The sequence below is a fragment of the Neoarius graeffei genome, chromosome 15 (assembly GCF_027579695.1).
Source record: "Neoarius graeffei isolate fNeoGra1 chromosome 15, fNeoGra1.pri, whole genome shotgun sequence".
NCBI classification, from domain to species: Eukaryota; Metazoa; Chordata; class Actinopteri; order Siluriformes; family Ariidae; genus Neoarius; species Neoarius graeffei.
Genome location: NC_083583.1, coordinates 53,120,797 through 53,134,575, shown reverse-complemented (window position 1 = coordinate 53,134,575; position 13,779 = coordinate 53,120,797). Strand labels below are relative to the sequence as shown.

General features: G+C 42.3%; 1 protein-coding gene across 2 annotated transcripts in view; it reads right to left on the bottom strand.

Moving 5' to 3' along the window:
* Positions 1-13,779, bottom strand: part of arid3a (AT-rich interactive domain 3A) — a 79,297-nt gene that overhangs the window by 47,258 nt on the left and 18,260 nt on the right. For both annotated transcript variants that reach the window (XM_060941610.1, XM_060941611.1), the window contains exons 2-3: positions 10,481-11,127; positions 9,877-10,156 (exon numbers count right to left, since the gene is read on the bottom strand). In XM_060941610.1, the coding sequence (XP_060797593.1) occupies positions 9,877-10,156; positions 10,481-10,824 (624 nt within the window). In that variant the 5' untranslated portion in view covers positions 10,825-11,127. The remainder of the gene's footprint in view (positions 1-9,876; positions 10,157-10,480; positions 11,128-13,779) is intronic.

Here is a 13,779-nt window from a genome sequence, read left to right as displayed (position 1 = left end):
CCCACCGTCAAGTATGGCGGCGGTAGCATCATGGTGTGGGGTTGCTTTGCTGCCTCTGGGCCTGGACAACTGGCTATAATCAATGGGAAAATGAATTCTCAAGTATATCAAGATATTTTGCAGAAAAACCTGAGGCAATCTGTCAAAAAGTTGAAACTCAAGAGAGGATGGGTCCTGCAACAGGACAATGACCCTAAACACAGAAGCAGGTCGACATTAGAATGGTTTCAGAAGAACAAAATTCACGTTCTGGAATGGCCCAGTCAAAGCCCGGACCTCAATCCAATCGAGATGTTGTGGCATGACCTCAAGAAAGCCATCCATTCCAGGCATCCCAGGAATCTTGCTGAATTGCAACAGTTTTGCAAAGAGGAATGGTGCAAGATTTCTCCTGATCGTTGTGCCCGTCTAGTCTGCAACTACAGGAAACGTCTGGTTGAAGTTATTGCAGCCAGAGGAGGGTCAACCAGCTACTAAATCAAAGGGTGTACTTACTTATGCCTCCCTATCCTGTGAATAATTCCATCTTATGGTCAATAAAAATATGATAAAACTCAAATGTTTGGGTGGTTTTAGTTCAAGCAGACACTGTTTGTTCATTCTTAAGATTGCTGGAGAGTTCAGATGATGTTTTATGACCAATTTAGGCAGAAATGTAAAAAATTCCAAAGGGTGTACAAATATTTTCCTCCGACTGTAGCTTCTCTAAAGAGCTCAACTGTTTTCAGCTGTGCTAACATGATTGTACAAGGGTTTTCTAATCATCCATTAGCCTTCTGAGGCAATGAGCAAACACATTGTACCATTAGAACACTGGAGTGAGAGTTGCTGGAAATGGGCCTCTATACACCTATGGAGATATTGCACCAAAAACCACACATTTGCAGCTAGAATAGTCATTTACCACATTAGCAATGTATAGAGGGGATTTCTGATTAGTTTAAAGTGATCTTCATTGAAAAGAACAGTGCTTTTCTTTCAAAAATAAGGACATTTCAAAGTGACCCCAAACTTTTGAACGGTAGTGTATAGGCCATTAAAAAACACCGATGTTGAATATACTTGGCAAATTATATTCATGAATATAAAAGTAATTTTGTTCAAATCAGTCTGTACAAGACCTACCTCATTCCTGCATATCTATCATAATTAGAGTTTATTTCATCAGTGTTTGGTTTGTTTGTAGCGCTTCGTCATTTCACTAGTTCGGCCGTACGCAAGCGTAAGCGTTTCTCTTCATTCTGAGAAATGCACTCAATAAGAAACCAGAGGAAGAAATCCGTTTGTGCTAAAGCAGCTACATGATGACACAGTGACAAACGAAAGGTGAAAAACAACAGAGGGCTCATGCGGATCTTCTCTTTTCACATCATTAAACATCATCCAAAAATCTCTCACACACACACACTGATTCAATTACATATTTACAAAGACCTAAATTGCACTCTAATCAGATATTATACAAGTAAATGCCAGATCGAACACAATACCATTTGTCAATAGTACATCATGGAAATGAACCAAAAAAAAACAAAACCCAGACCTAATTTAGTGCAATGGTTTCAGTCAGCACAGTCTTCCCCTATCCACCTCAAGCATCAATCTTTAATACGAAAGCCTTTAAATGGGAGCTCACCACGGAGGGATGTGATGAATTTTTAAAAAGACATGTCTGCTTTACTGTCCATCTGGGCTCCACTTGTCCTACTGGGGATATTTACAATACAGAGGAGACATCAATGGCCATTTCTGCATCCTCTTTTACCTCAGGAAGATTGTGTAATACGAGAAAACGGCCAAATAACACAAACCACAGCACTGCTGAAGGTGCGGGGATTCATTTCTAGAACAGTAAAGTAGACGATTATTTAACACTGATCGCGTCTCCAGCGTCAGCACTTTGTCACAGTCGGTATGATTTCCACCATGGGAGAGTCTTCAGGACACAGGAGTGTATATGCTTTCTGGTTTCTCTGGAACATCAGCTTTTTTAAAAAAAAGGTCTCATTGTCTTATGCGGCAAGGGAACAGCTATTTGATCAGTGAAAAGGAGCACAGTGTGTCATTCATTAATACATTTAAAAAAAAAAAAAAGAAGTAAATAGTTGGGAAGGCACTGCAGTATAAGTGAAACACCACACTGGGGGTAGAAGATCCACTTTGGGGTGGTAACAGCCCGCCACCAGTCCTCTCAATAACTGCCGGCAACTGGCGATTTTGCCGCCTACAAACGCTCCATTGCCGGCTACTCACAGTGGTTTTTCAAAGAATTGAAATTCATAAGTTTTTACTTCATAATTTCTCATCTCATCTCATTATCTGTAGCCGCTTTATCCTTCTACAGGGTCGCAGGCAAGCTGGAGCCTATCCCAGCTGACTACGGGCGAAAGGCGGGGTACACCCTGGACAAGTCGCCAGGTCATCACAGGGCTGACACATAGACACAGACAACCATTCACACTCACATTCACACCTACGGTCAATTTAGCGTCACCAGTTAACCTAACCTGCATGTCTTTGGACTGTGGGGGAAACCAGAGCACCTGGAGGAAACCCACGCGGACACGGGGAGAACATGCAAACTCCGCACAGAAAGGCTCTCGCCGGCCACGGGGCTCGAACCCGGACCTTCTTGCTGTGAGGCAACAGCGCTAACCACTACACCACCGTGCCGCCCACTTCATAAATTATACTTCATAAAAATAAAATTTCCCCCCATCTATTTTTATAAGACATTCTTTTATTCACTCAAAAATCGGTTTTAGACAGCAGGCCTAAGAATTCTGTTCAGGTATGCGGACAGCCTAGACTTGACAGACCGCGATGAGAATAACGGCGTTAGAAATAAACGGCATTACTAACGGCGTTATTTTTTTAGTAACGAGTAATCTAACTAATTACTTTTTACATCGTTATAACGCCGTTCCCGTTACTTACAATAAAATGCTATGTGTGACTTTATTAAAGCTGTTTTCATCTGGCACGCTGCTCGTTCAGCCTTTCTTTACTCTGCTTTAGTGTGGGGCGGGGAGATGCGAAACAACGGCATAGTAAGCCAATCAGAGTAGATTTGGACAACATACGTAGGTAGGCTCCGTCTACTGTACTACTGCGCGCTCTTTCAATCAGAAGACACAGCGATGGCGCGCGGTCAGCCCAAGACCGCGCTTTCAAATTGGAAATACGGCCATTACTTTTCATTACTTGAAATAAAAGGCAAAAATGTCTACGTGCAATGCACATTATCTCGAGGAACAAAAGCGTTTGTCCTCATCAGTGGCCAGTAATTCAAACCTTATGAAAAGTTCTAAAACATTTAGAAACTGAGTTTTATTCTATCATTAGTAACAATTTTAATAACTACAAAAATATATTAAATTTGATTGATGTCTTCTCACATTGTCCCACAAAAATATTAGTGTAGATAACGTTACTAATTTGTTCTGTTAAGCGTCCATTTCAGTCATGAAACACATTTAACATTCACTTTTATAATGATCACACTAATTTAATTTGATTTTTTTTGGGGGGGGGGGGGGGGGACAAAATGTAACGGAATAATTACTTTCCCTGGTAATTAGTTACTTTTATGACAAAGTAACTCAGTTACTTTTTGGGAAAAGTAACTAGTATCTATAACAATTACTTTTTGAAAGTAACGTGCCCAACACTGTTGACAGATATATTGCGGTATGCGTGCACGTGCGTTACGTGTAACTGTGGTGTTCAACACTACGTTAGGCTTACAAAAAGCCGAAAAATGTCGGGGAAGCGCCAGGCAAACATCAGCGACTTTTTCGCTGCAAAAAGGTCGAAAACACAAGGTAATAAGACTGTGACGGGTCCTCCAGTGTTTGCTGTAAACATGTAACAAACCATGCTTAGAAAGTGACTATTTCTTTATTTTCTCCAGCTTCTGGGAGAAACATTGGAGCGATAACAGATCTAGGTTAACATACAGTATGAAGAGGATTACAGTGATGCTGAGGACTTTGATGGCTTCTGAACAATTTCCAATATTAGATCATAAATATTTTTATGAATGCTATAAGCTGTGACTGAATATATTTACTAAAGTTCTATTAGAACATTTCAATACAATTGACTTGTTTATAATAGTTTGAAATACAAATGATGTACAGTATTTGTCACTTTTTCTAAGTTCTAATGAATAACTGACTGAAATTGTATTCTCGTGTCAGTCTTTACTTTTTAAAAATTTATATTTGTACATACTAACACACTAAATGATCTTCAGATCATGAATATAATTTTTGTATCCAATTTTTGCATTCAGGATCACTCAGAATTCACCATTTAACATCTACATTTTCAAAATTTTCTGGGGGAGGACCCCCGGATCCCCCTCTTTTTTATACATCACGGCGGCAGCTAACGCAGCCTCCGCTCAGCTTACACTTAAAGGAACAGTCCACCGTACTTCCATAATGAAATATGTTCTTCTCTGAATTGAGACGAGCTGCTCCGTACCTCTCCGAGCTTTGCGCGACCTCCCAGTCAGTCAGACGCGCTGTCACTCCTGTTAGCAATGTAGCTAGGCTCAGCATGGCCAATGGTATTTTTTGGGGCTGTAGTTAGATGCGACCAAACTCTTCCACATTTTTCCTGTTTACATAGGTTTATATGACCAGTGATATGAAACAAGTTCAGTTACACAAATTGAAACGTAGCGATTTTCTATGCTATGGAAAGTCCGCACTATAATGACAGGCGTACTAACACCTTCTGCGCGCTTCGACAGCGCATTGATACCTTCACTCGGAGTTGTACCATTATTTTTTTTAGACAGGGCGGACAGACCAGGGCATTCGCCCGCCTGGCCGTGCCCGACAAGGAGCGCTCTCGGCCGGCTTGGGAGGCAGACGGCAGCCCCTCCTGGAAGTGTGGTTTTACCATGGGCCTCATGCGGAAAAATGACAAAGTCCCAATTTTACCATGGGGCTCGAGTTGTACCATTTTTTTTTTTAGACAGGGCGGACGGACCAGGGCATTCGCCCGCCTGGCCGTGCCCGAAGAGGAGTGACGGTATCAATGCGCTGTCGAAGCGCGCAGAAGGTGTTAGTACGCCTGTCATTATAGTGCGGACTTTCCATAGCATAGAAAATCGCCACGTTTCAATTTGTGTAACTGAACTTTGTTTCATGTCACTGGTCATATAAACCTATGTAAACAGGAAAAACGCGGAAGAGTTTGGTCGCATCTAACTACAGCCCCAAAAAATACCATTGGCCATGCTGAGCCTAGCTACATTGCTAACAGGAGTGACAGCGCGTCTGACTGACTGGGAGGTCGCGCAAAGCTCGGAGAGGTACGGATCAGCTCGTCTCAATTCAGAGAACATCATATTTTATTATGGAAGTACGGTGGACTGTTCCTTTAACCTCTGCCTACTACTCTTTTTTTTTTTTTTTTTTTTACTTGCCCCTTCTCAGAAATATATTGAGAGGGCTGTGCCACAATCAATCATGGCATGAACTACTTTCCTATAACAGAACAACCCACTGTGGGATACTCCCTACTTATTTATATATGGTAGATTATAAAAATTAAACATCCTAACCAACTAATTAAAAAGAATTCCATCTAGAAAATACCAACACTAGTCTGTGCCAAGTTTCCCAAAAGCATCGTGGCAGAAAAGATCGTTAAATGGTAGAGCGAGCAGCACAATGAACTCTCTCTCACCTAGTTAAGATGCTCTTGGGAAACCTACCACTGTTTGGAGTCACAAAAATAATTCTGAAAGTTGTTTTTATTTTTAAAGTCCTTTCCAGTCCATAAATAAAAGTTTTGACTTGAACAGGGTTTTTCAATAATATATGTAGTAAGCAATTTCAAAATATTTGAAATTTATATTTAAAAAAAGGTCAAGACTCTGATGCGAAGCCTTGCTTAACCCAAACTACACACTGTGCTCAAAAAAAGGCTTGACCAACAAATCTGAGTTTAAGCTTTGTTGCTGCAGGCTGGTACATTTTGATAATTAATCAAATCAGTTTCTTTTATTCATTCAGCTACATGGCCAGGCTTGATAGCTCCATCAGGAGCAAATGTCTGATTTAATATAACCATATATCAAAACTATTGACACTCACTGGACAAGCGGATAGGCTTCCCCATCCGCACTTTAGCCAGAACACTGAAGGAAAGAAGATTTGATTGTTTAATGGCTGGCTTGAGATCAAATGATATGGGTTCCCACTTGAGAAATTGAATTTTGTCATGATTAGCTGGAAAATGTTTGGGCGTGGTTCCAACGGACACGGGCTGCGAGACAAGCTGGCGAGTAGTGGCAGAGTCTGAATTCAGAGTGACAGATTATCACTTTCCCTCAGGCACATTCCAACCCGCATCCACCCACCTGCCCAAAATAAACTGCAGTGCATTAACCCTTCCCTTTCCAAACACACACATGCAGGTCGTCTTAACAGTTCAATGTACCTTTAAAAAAAAATTAAAAAATTAATACGTTACTAAAACCACAGTGTAACATGCTTACACAAGCAGTACTATGCGATTAGGTAACACGATCTTAACCCTCAAGAACATAGCAAGTCATTAACAGTCACCAAGTTTAATGCATTCTGGTGGCAGCATGAAATGGAGCTCGGTCTCTAAAAAGGTTTAACTGCAGTTTTCTCTGGACTGGGCACCTGCCAGCCTTTGGGGAATAAATCCACAATTACACAAACAACAAAAACTTATCTATTAACAGAAATCAGTCCCCCCCTCGCCCTCTTTCTGAAAAACACCCCCCCTCAAAAAAAGCGCCATTCACTCAGATGTTAATCAAGAGCAGTATAGAACAAAACAGTCGCTTTTGTTCTTAAATTTCTCTCCCAAAAAAAACCCCTCACACCATGTGAGAGTGATTTTTATGCCATGTCAGCACCGGAGGCTCTCTCATGGCAAGAGCATTTCTAAAAAAAGGTATTATAGTTACTTTATAAGTAAATAATTAAACAAATAAAATTACTTAAATAAATAAAAGGAGCTTCTTAAAAAAAAAAAAAAAAGGCCGACAGAAATTCTAACGCTTTGTGTGTTGGCGCCTTCTTAAAAACGTCACCCAAAGTATTTGGCGTTTAGACCAGGATAGCAAAATAAAAATACGCTTGATTGTCAACCATATCTTACAAAAATATCATGCTGGTAGGTCTCCACCCTTTATAAATAAATAAATAAATAAATAAATAAATAAACAAAAACCCACAAATGAGCCTTGAAAGCCCAATCCGACACCTGGCATGTACGCCACTCGATCGTGTCTGCTGGTGTAGATCATGAAACGACACTCACGTAACACGCGATTTCAATACTTACTGCAAGACCACAATACTTTGACTATCTCTAGTAAATAAGCTATGAAGGAAACATGAACTGCCATGGGGTTTGAGGCATGCTTATTAAGAACACAAATGCAGATAGCTTTCGGTTCCTCTAATAAAAGCACTGAACCATGAGGCTTTTAAACAGCTGCATAAAAACCAAGAATGAAATACTCTGGCCAATTTATAGACATCATAATTACAAGTACAGCAGTGCAGAAAGGTTTCGATGTGCATAGTGTGGAACTCTGGATTCACAGTTTAACACATGGCATGGAAGTAAGACTCTACGTTGCGTCCAAGACTTGAACACGACCATAAAAATGTGGAGTCTGTACCTCCAGCCTCAGGATAAGGAGCTACTGGAACACCTTCGTGTGCGTGTCTAAAAATGATAAGAAATGTGACGCCTTAAATTTCAGTTTTAGTTGTTAATTTTTAGTTTAGTATTCCTACGCAGTACAGAAACTCCATAAAATGCATAGGGGTTTTCTTCAAAAATCCACTGTAGATTAGGAACCCCCCCCCCATTGCCATTAAAAAAAATTTAAAAAATGAGACAGGAAAGCAAGCATTTCCACCATTTCAGATTGAAGGAAAGAACAGGAGGGTATCATTTTTCCAGCTGTGCAGAAGGAAATGGCTTGCTGGCAGTGGCAATCCCAAAAATTCAATTGATGGTGGGGGAAGGGAATTATTCAACAATTATCCACCAAAAGTGAACATCGGTGAACAATAACAGCAACAAAGTTGAGTTTATTCATCTCATCTCATTATCTCTAGCCGCTTTATCCTTCTACAGGGTCGCAGGCAAGCTGGAGCCTATCCCAGCTGACTATGGGCGAAAGGCGGGGTACACCCTGGACAAGTCGGCAGGTCATCGCAGGGCTGACACATAGACAACCATTCACACTCACATTCACACCTACGGTCAATTTAGAGTTACCAGTTAACCTAACCTGCATGTCTTTGGACTGTGGGGGAAACCGGAGCACCCGGAGGAAACCCAGGCGGACAACATGAAAACTCCGCACAGAAAGGCCCTCGCCGGCCCCGGGGCTCGAACCCAGGACCTTCTTGCTGTGAGGCGACAGCGCTAACCACTACACCACCGTGCCGCCCAGTTGAGTTTATTATTTCACCAATATTCACTGAGACGGATAATCGTTTAAGTATAAAGCTGTGTTCACATATATACCGGTACGATAGTGGTATAACTGTATCGATACGAAGTATACCGGTACAGTTTAGTGCATCTGTCCACACTAGCGAGAAATGTTTGCGGTTTTCTTTCACGGTAGTTGAAATGCGCGTGCGTGAAATGTTTCCGTGGTTACCGAGTAACTTTCTTCCGAGAATATGGCGGATGAAACGACGTGTGTGCACTTTTTGTTGTCAACGTACAGTCTGTATTTCTGGTGGTCATTTATTCAGTCGAATCGTATAAAACGCGCGAGGCAGTTGAGAAAGAAACAAACGAATCTCCGTTCTTCACTTTTTTATTCAGCGAAGACATCGATTGAGGTGTGTGACTTTGCGCATGCGCATTATATTTGTATCGATACAGAACCACTTCATCTGTCCACACTACAGCGAAGCGCGACAGTACCGATACTGTACCGGTACGAAACCCATACATTTGTGGGTTTCGTACCGATACAGTTATACCGCTACAGTACCGGTATAGTTGCTAGTGTGGACAGGTGTTGCGGTACGAAAGTAGTATCATATCGGTACAAAATCCCTAGTGTGGACAGGGTATAAAATACACAGGTGGTTATTTAAAAAAAAAAAAAAAAAAAAAAAAAATTGTATTCAAAACAAAAATTATTTCAAACTTCAAAAGCGGCATGCGAATGTAATAAAGGTGCGGTGGAGACTTGCGTCACTCATCTATGCAGAGTCACATAAAACATTTTGTTTTGAAATACATCAAATCAAATCAATTCCACCTTACCTTTGAATAGTTTTCGACCGAACTTTGGAGCATTTTTAGTGCTTTTAGGAACAGCATTTCCTTTCATCATTTGTAATTCTTCCTTACGGTGAGGAAGCGATTGGTTGCCATTTCGCCGAGCTACTCAAGGCGATTACCGAGAAATAGTCAGAATTCGTCGACCAATCAGCGCATCCGATTTCCTATAATCGCCTCCATATTTATACTAAAGACTTTTTTACAAATTGGTCGCGTAAAGTCCACATTGCCGACATGGTCATGACCGACATGAAAATTTCCTTCATTTCTCTTTCAGATTTATATATATATATAAAAAAAAAAAAAATTTTGGCTAGAATTTTTCAGTGGTATCTCCAATACATTTACTATACCGATGTGAACTATACACTAGTCTAACGTTAACCGAGTTGGCAGGGTGGCAGGTCTGGTAGTATAATCAAAGTAAACATCACTGGCCATTGTGGCTGTGTAAGATCATGTAGGGGCAATTAAATCATTACATCTTTCAGGCAGATTCCTGAAAAGTCAGCAAAGGAAAATTGTGAAAGACAAGCTGCCGCCATTTTGTACCTGTCTGAACTGCTCTTCATAGGTCCAGTCAGTGTGGTCCTGGCCATGTTGCTGGCCTTGAAAGAGTGGAGCTGGGAAACTTGAAGCCCGTGGTTCAGTTTCAAGCCCTGATCGGGCCTTCAGCAACTGAGAGTGAGAATGACGCTGACGATGAGGCAGCAACAGGATGCCTTGGCCTGGGGTGATGGCCTCACGGGTCATTTGCAGGCCTTCCTCTGCCAGGTCATCATCGTAGTCCTCCATCTCCCCCTCAAAATCATCCTCGTCCCACTTCTGCTTTCTAAAAAATGAGAAAAACGTAGACTTGCATGCCAGCTGGAGCATTTAAAAATAAAATTAAATTAAAAATCCTCACAGCTGAGATCTAGGACCTGCAACCTTTATAAAACTGATGACTAGTCAAACATTAAATTTCCAAAAGTGGATAACTTTCCAAGCTCTTTTCATGGTTTCAAAATTCTTCAATCAGTTGTTTTTGAAATGTGCACAAATATCCACTAAACAGGAATGAGTTATGCGAATGACTGTTGTTGCATAGTTACAACAACAACATTTATCACAGCATGATATCATGGTAATTAACAGCAATTATGAGCATACATACATTTGCTCCTCCTCGTCAGACCCCATCATGTCTTTGTAATGCTCCTCTCCCCTCTCGTCCTCTTCATCTCCTTCTACTTCCTCCTCCTCTCCAGCGGTGCTGTGCTCTGACTTAGGGCTGTCATCCATTGGCTGTCTCTGCAGTCCGGCTGCCGCGGCCCTCATCGCTGCCAGAGCCGCTATCTGAGCGCGCTCCGTGTCTGAGGTGGAGCTTAGCTTCAGCTCCTCGCCTGTGGGAGAAGAGCTCTGGAACGAACCTGTCTGCTGCTGTTGCTGCTCCATCTCCATAAGCAGCCTGGCTCGCTGTTGCCTGTGCAAGTTCTCCATAACGGCCTGCAGCTTCATCTCCAGGCAAACAGGACGTTCTGAAATAATCGCCTCTTTTGCCCCCTTCCTCACCAGAAAAGCACCGAGCAGGTTTGCAAAACACTTGATTCGAATGGATGGTGCCTTCACCGAGCAGCAAAGTGAATGCCTAAAAAGAAAAGCAGCCTCGCAGAAGAGCTGCTAGAAACGTCTTCTGCTTAAACCTGAGGATTGTTGATCACGAGAGCGTCGAAGACACAGCCCTCTACAGCACTACAGATGGGAGCAGGCTTTAGAGAGGAGAGGCTCCCCCCGATGCAGAGTGGCTACCTCTATCAGAGCCTGGAAAAGAGAGAGAAACAGATCCTGCATTAGTAAAAACGATCAGAGAAATTCTCCTCCATCCAGTAGCAGTCTTCCTTCTTCACCTGCTCCATGTGGCATATAAGAAAGAATTCTGTTGTTGCTGCCAAATCATCATTCAACTTCACGATACAGATATCACGACTATGTTCCTTTGACAGATCTCTAAAGCCGTCACAAGAACGATAAGCTAGATTTTCCCAGTGCATATACAGCGAGAGAGAGTCATATTAAGAGTACCAACTGCACTCTTTATTTATAGGTATGGACTGATCCAATGAGCTACCAACACTGGTTTGAAACACTGGAAGGGCACTGAAATGGAGGACATTTTCATTTTCGCAAATGACGTCCACCAAATATAGGCTCTTATGACGTTAATGGATTACAATTATGGTCAGAAGTTTACATACAGTGACATGAATGTCATGGCAATATTTGGGCTTTCAGAAATTTCTCTTAACTGTTCTTTTTCTGTGGCAGAATGTACATCTTTAATTTAAAGGGGAACAGAGGGCAATATATAGAGTAAATATAACAATAAAACACATTAACGAAGGCGGCACGGTGGCGTAGTGGTTAGCGCTGTCGCCTCACAGCAAGAAGGTCCTGGGTTCGAGCCCCGTGGCCGGCGAGGGCCTTTCTGTGTGGAATTTGCATGTTCTCCCCGTGTCCGCGTGGGTTTCCTCCGGGTGCTCCGGTTTCCCCCACAGTCCAAAGACATGCAGGTTAGGTTAACTGGTGACTCTAAATTGACCGTAGGTGTGAATGTGAGTGTGAATGGTTGTCTGTGTCTATGTGTCAGCCCTGTGATGACCTGGCGACTTGTCCAGGGTGTACCCCACCTTTCGCCCGTAGTCAGCTGGGATAGGCTCCAGCTTGCCTGCGACCCTGTAGAAGGATAAAGCGGCTAGAGATAATGAGATGAGATGAGACATTAACGAACCTTATTCAAGACTTACAAAAGGTTTTTTGTTCTAAGGTTGGAAAGTTAGTGTTTTGAAAGTAGCTCGAGCAAACTATTTCCGCAGTTTGAACAGCCCGCCATGATATTAATTTTATCCAATCAGAATGCACGTTCATTTTCTCTGCGTAACACTCATGACGTATGTATGTGCCCAGTTGTGTTGGCTCATTGAGGTTGGGAATAGCGCGTGTGAAATACCCGTTTCTGCCTCTTGCGACGATTTTGCAAGTCCACGGGTGGCGCCTATCTCATTGCAGCAAATAAATTCTGCTGGACTCGTGAGCAACTCCACGTTACATTTTCCGCACGAGCACCACGCCGTGTCACCTGCACGCAGACGCTCTGCCCCACGCTCGCCATGCCCATGGTCAGCATCAGTCTCATCCTCGCCGTCATCCGAGCTTTCTTCTCTTATTTCATCACCGGAGTCGAGAGTACCTCTCCTAGGTTCAAACTGGTACCCTTCTAAGCCATAGCCTGCTTGCAGTGTGTCTTGCGGGATCTCTTCGTATGATTCGACAGAGCTGTCGCTTTCACTTCATGCGCCCAACGCCATGATTACACGCTTATCTCCTCTATTTCGGAGAGTTCCGCTAGTGCAGTGGGTAGCGCTGACGTCACGGTCTTTTAAAAATGGCGACTCTTGTGCGGTTTAGCGTATAAAGTATTATATTTACAATTACCAAGATATTTCGTTGTTTTCTAGTATATAAATTTGATAGAATACGTTACTTTGTCACATCAGCAACTGTATATATTATATTTGGTACCCCTTTAAAGAGAAAAAAAAAATCCACCCCACGAGAATTTGGTGCGCAAGTTTTAATTTTCTTTGGGTTTTCTGAAATCAGCACAGGATCAAAAATATACATACAGCACACCTAATAGTTGGGTAAAATGTCTCTTTGCACGATTCGCCTTGACCAAACATTTTTAATTACCATGAACAAGCTTCTGGCAGAATTCTGGTTGGATATTTCACGACTCATGGTAGAATTCAATTAAATTTGTTGTTTTTTTTTTCTTGGCATGGACTTGACTTATAAGCACGGTCCATATATTTTCAATAGGGTTGAAGTCAGGACTTGTTTTAAGCTTAAATGTTAGCCTGATTTATCCTCCACAACTAGCTCTGATGCGTTTGGGTTCATTGTCCTGTTGTAACTCCCAAGTCATGTTCAAGTTTCTGATGGTTTATGTTGAAGAATTCTGAGGTCGTCGTCCTCCATTATTCCATCCACTTTGTGCAATGAACCAGTTCCACTGGCAGCAAAACAGCCCCAGAGCATGATGATCCTACCACCACCACCACCACCACCAGCTGGTACAGTGTCCCTCTGTACATGGTGGTCACTGTGGCCAAACAACTCAATCTTTGTCTCATCTGACCATACAGCTTTCCTCCAGAAGGCTTTTTTTCTTTGTCCGTGTGGTTCAGCGTCAAACTTTGGTTAAGCTTGAAGGTGTCAATTTTGGAGCAGGGGGTTAGTTCTTGGATAGCAGCCTCTTAGTCCATGGTGATCTGAACTGTAGACAGTGATCCATCAGCTTCCAGTTCATGGCAGGGCTGTGCCATGGTGGTTCCCAGGTTGTTCCTGACCATCCAAACCAATTTCCTTTAAGCGGAGGGTGACAGCTTGGGTTTTCTTGAAGCAAAATGAATA